The sequence below is a fragment of the Monodon monoceros genome, unplaced genomic scaffold (assembly GCF_005190385.1).
Source record: "Monodon monoceros isolate NGI ecotype Baffin Bay Population unplaced genomic scaffold, NGI_Narwhal_1 Super_Scaffold_11, whole genome shotgun sequence".
Taxonomy (NCBI): domain Eukaryota; kingdom Metazoa; phylum Chordata; class Mammalia; order Artiodactyla; family Monodontidae; genus Monodon; species Monodon monoceros.
In genome coordinates, this window is record NW_021703767.1 from 132313885 (window position 1) to 132318701 (window position 4817).

At 51.7% G+C, this 4817-nt stretch overlaps 1 protein-coding gene across 1 annotated transcript in view; it reads right to left on the reverse strand.

The window, feature by feature from the left end:
- The window catches only part of SH3BP5 (SH3 domain binding protein 5), a 73430-nt gene extending 68860 nt beyond the window's left edge, over nt 1–4570 (reverse strand). Inside the window, exons 1-2 of the mRNA XM_029213853.1 lie at nt 4333–4570; nt 2550–2612 (exon numbers count right to left, since the gene is read on the reverse strand). Of these exons, the coding sequence (XP_029069686.1) occupies nt 2550–2612; nt 4333–4467 (198 nt within the window). The 5' untranslated portion in view covers nt 4468–4570. The remainder of the gene's footprint in view (nt 1–2549; nt 2613–4332) is intronic.
- Nucleotides 4571–4817: the final 247 nt, after the last annotated feature.

Below are 4817 nucleotides of genomic sequence, written 5' to 3' on the forward strand. Positions count from 1 at the left end.
CCCCCCCCCCCCCCCCCCCCCCACCATCATCCCCACTGCTCTCTCCATCTGCCACTCCACACACCGGCTCCCTTGCTCAGCAGGCTTCTGCTCAGGTGTCTTCTGGAGACTCCTCTGTCACATCACTCTTCTACTGGACTCACCACAGTCAGTAAGTACTAGCGAACCCTCCACACCTCACCCCCACCTGAAACATCAACTCCCGGAGGCAAAGCCTCTGTCTTTACCCATATCTACCTGTATCTGCAGGGGCCACAGTGCCCAACACAAGGTGGGTGGCCAGTGCTTGCCTGAAGGGACACAGCCCACCACACACACGGCCGCAAGGTCCCTGGCAGGTTCTGGGAGCATGACAAGCATCCAGAGAGCCTGCACAGAGGCTGAAACCCCACCAATTAGACGCCCACTATGGCCCAGGGCCACGTGCACCTCCTGTGCACTTGAAACGTGGCTGGTCCAAAGTGAGATGTGCTCTAGGTGTAACAGATGCACGAGATTTCCAAGACTTGGTACAAAAATATATGTAAAACATCTCATTCATGATTGTACTGATTCCATATTGAAATTATTGCATCTTGGACATTCTGGGTTAAAGGAACTAGATTAAAATTAACTTCACCTGTTTCCTGTTGCTTTTGAGCATGGCTGCTAGGAAGTTTTCATGACGTACAGAGCTTGCCACTATAGTTGTCTGAGTCCAGCTGGGTTATAATAATGCCATGGAAAGGGCAGCCAGTGACACAGGCCAGCCCTGACCACCTCTCTAGGCTACTGCCTAATACTCTCCAGAGGCAGGCAGGAAACACCCGTCCCGTGGCTTCCTGTGACACACAAAGACCTAAGTGTGTTCCGAAAGAGGGCTCAGAAATCAAGGAGAAAGAGTTAAGAGTTGAAACAACTGTGCCCTCAGAAGAGGAGCACCACCAGAACAGGGGCCAGCATCGAGCAGGCCTACAGGTGTGTGTTGAATGAATAAACCAGTAATTTGCAAAAAAAAAAAGATTTCTAAGTTGTTTGTTCATATTTGGGATAGAATAGGAGAGCTGGAGGGGACCTGGAAAATGACCAGGCTCTGCCATGTCGCTGAACTGTGAGGACGCTGTGCTTCCGTGTCCTCCCCTGGAGAAGAGGTGGTCCCTGCCAGTCCCTACCTGCCAGGCCCACGCCGTCCAGTAGAACTTTCTATGGTGATGGGAGTCTTCTCTGATCTGTCCAATACAGTGCCTACTGGGCCCTCGAAACGTGGCTACTGTGACTGAGGAAGTGAAATTTCATCTTATTTAATTGTAATTAATTTAAGTTTAAATTCAAATAGCCACATGTGGCAAAAGGTTGCCATCCTGGACAGCACAGCTCTGGCCTGCTGTGACAGGCAGGAAGGAGATAAAGCTTGTAAAAGCACTTTGGAAATGCCAAATCCTGACAGAAATGGTAGGGGTTTTGTTGTTGAATGTATTACAAACGCGAGATTCTGAGAGATTTCAATTGCCCAACGAAGAGACTTGATTCATCGTAAGTGAAAAAAATTTAAACACACAGATTGTACTTCACCTGGGGGAGAAGAGTGTTCATAGACACCTGGAATCAGAACAGAGCAAGAACGCTTCACACACAGCTCAGAAAACTAGCTTTAACCCTCTGGGCCACAATACCTCCAGGGCCTGGACATGCAGGCAGAAATCAAGGTTGCCAGGGTGTTGCTGGTAAGATTACATTCCTACCTCCCACCCCCTCACTCTAGGGACCAGCAGTGTCCTGCCCCTTCCGCTGACCTTCCCTGCCATTCCTCCTGCTACAGAAACGGGTCCTCCCACAGCTCTCAGACAGAAGCGGGGGTTGTTCAAATCTGATGGATGGTAAAACCAACCGGTGCTGAAAAGGGATGCGGACTAAGTGGGAGCTGTGAAGAATGCTAATCTGTTTACACTCAGGTTGGAAGATGCTCATGAAATTCAAATCAAGTTCTCGGCTCCCAAGATTCTTCCCAGCAGGAAAGCCCTTCCCAGTCTAAACAGCTTTTCGGTACCATTAAGATCATCATATTCTACGCACAAGCAGACAATAAAGATAAAAAAAAGCAGGGGAGTGGAAGGCGGTGAATGATTAGGGCCGGAAAGTCAAACAAGTCTAAGTCTTTCTGAGGAAACACAATATTTCCGAGTACCAGTGTAAAGGAGCTGCCCTAAAATATTTAAAAGATTTTGTGAGCTCATTCATTCTTGTCCATTAAAGAGCACAGCTACTTTTCCCCTCAGTCCTTTTAACTTTTCCACAGACACATTAACTTTAGGGCTTAAGCGTGTGTAATGCCCTTGGTTTGGGCCCCTCGGAGCTTCCATGATGAAAACCACGTGAAACTGGATCCACACGTGTTCCACCCACAAGCTGGCCTCAGTGGTGTAATTTATTCTGTCAGGCAGCAGGCTGTTGCTCAACTTCGAGGAGGGAATGCCAGCAACCACCCTCCAGCTATTAAAACAAAATGAACCAGCCTGGTGTCAGCGGGACAGACGCCACTTCACTGAGAAAAGAGACCCAGCTTTCCGTACCTCAAGTTCAGTCTCCCGTCTGTTGATATCATCCGTGGATTGATTTAACTTCTCCAGCTCTCCCTGATGAAGAAAAGGGACAGAAAAAAGATTCAGGGATTTGTCTTTTGTTGCCAGTATGACTCAGCCCCAGTACCTGCAAATTACTCTGGCACACTTTGTAGGAAGAGGAAGGAGTCAGTGGTAATTCTCAAGGAAAACAGTTGAGCCTTGGCTGGAAGAACAAATGAATGTCAGCATTTCTGAAACCTTTTTCTTGATGGTGGCCTTTTTGAAAATGACTTTAAGGTCCTAGGAATTTGTCTTTTCTTAGAAGGTCAATTATTTATTCCAGGTATGTGCCTTCAGGTAAACCCACCTGTAACAAATGGTTTAGAGGCTGAATCAAAACAATGCTTTCTGCTTTAGAGCAAGGATTTTGCAGAAAAGATAATAAAAGAAAACAAAGCCAAGCCTAAAGTATAAACCCAATGAAATAATTTAAATCAAGGGTACAATTCTGGCATTATCTCATCCATGGTTGAGTATTTTTCTGTAGGAATGAAAAGTCTTTTTCAAACTGCTAGTTATTCAACCTACCTGGCTGTTTTACAAAACAAACAACTAAAACTAGCTTTAATCCTAATCCTTTAAATAAACATTCACACACTGACATTTTGTAAAAAAAAAAAGTGCCCAGCGTGAAGTTAACTCATTTTACTCAGCAAACAAAGGACCTTGTGAACAGAATTCCCCTACGAAGAAAACAAAATTGAGTAGCCCGAACTGATTTTATTTAACAGAATTCCTAACGCAAAGATTTTTCCACCTGATTTTTATCTTGCTAACCTGCCATAACAATTCATTTAAATGCAACAGCTGAGTTAAATGAGCTTTTAATTGATCTGCGCGCTGAAAAACCAATTAAGTCTCCAGAAACTGCAGCGCATGCTGAAAAGCAATATTTAAAAAAAAAAAAAAAAAGCTTTATGGAAAGGGTAGAAACACGGGTCTTCGAAAGCGATGTGCTGTGCTTTCTGCTTGGACGGTGAAAAGGTTAAGCTGTCACTCCGAGATCTCGGCTTAGAAATCGTTTTTAACCATCTCCCAGAGAAATGGAGGCACAGGAACCGGGCCAACCCTCTTGCTTTCTCGCGCGTCAGCTATGCGCACCGCTTGTCCCAGATTTCTGTTCACACCCGACCTCATAAGGAGGGAAAGCTGGGTTTTAAACCGTTTGGGGCCAAGCGGAGAGCTGAGCCAGTGGTGACAACAAGCCCTTCGGTTTGCTAACAATGAATCAGAGGAGAAGGGAGATGGCTCAGGCCGGGCACCTCTGCCAGCAGGAGGCTCTGACCCCCAGGCACGGGTGGCCGCCCACCTGCAGGGGCCGACGACGCCCACCGCCCCGGGAGCCCGCGCCTAAGCGGCCCGCCCGGCTCCCGGAGCCCGGAGGTTGTGCAAAGCCCGCGGCGCCGCGAGCCCGGCCGGGTACCCAGACGCCGGCGTGGCGCCCCCGCCCCCTTTCCTCTTTGTTGCGCAACCGCCCGCAGCGCTGGGCACGCTGCTGCGACCCCCGGATCCTGCCGGGGAATCCCGGCGATAGAGTCAGGCTGCGTCCACGCGGGCACCGCAGCCTCCCAGGAACCGGGGGAAACCGGGTACTCAGACCCTCTCCTCCAGCCCCGGACTTAACGCTGCCACCTCCCCCGGGCGCAGGCACCGGTGGGGGGGTTGGAGGAGGCGGCTGCGAGGCGGGCTCAGTGCAGATGCCGGGGTCCTTGTGCACCCCCGCGCGCCCTACCTGGATCCGGGGGTCCACCTCTTCCTCCTCCTCCAGCCCCGGCTCCATCCCCTCCTCCTCCTCCTCCGAGTCCCGGGCTGGCGGCGGCAGCTCGGCCGGCTCCTCCGGACGGCTCCGCTTCGGCGCCGCGTCCATGCGGGCGGCGGACTTGGGAGCGCGGGGGTGGCGGCCGCAGACTGGGCCGGAGCCGTCTGGCCACCGCCCGGCGAGCTCAGAAGGCGCCGCTCGCCGCCGAGGGTTCCCGGGCCCAGCTCAGGAGGAAGTGGGCGCGGTCGCCCCCTCTCCGCCGCGGCCGTCAGCGCAGCGCCGCCCGCTCCGCCCCCAGCCCGCCGGCTCTGCGCGGCCCCGACTCTAGACCTGGCTAGCCGGCCGGCCGGGATAGCCGGGGCTCCGTCACAAAACCTCACTCCCGAAACGCGTGAGGGTGGTGAAATGGGGGAGCCCTCACCCCCTTTTACCATAGCAGCCCGACTAGATCACAATTT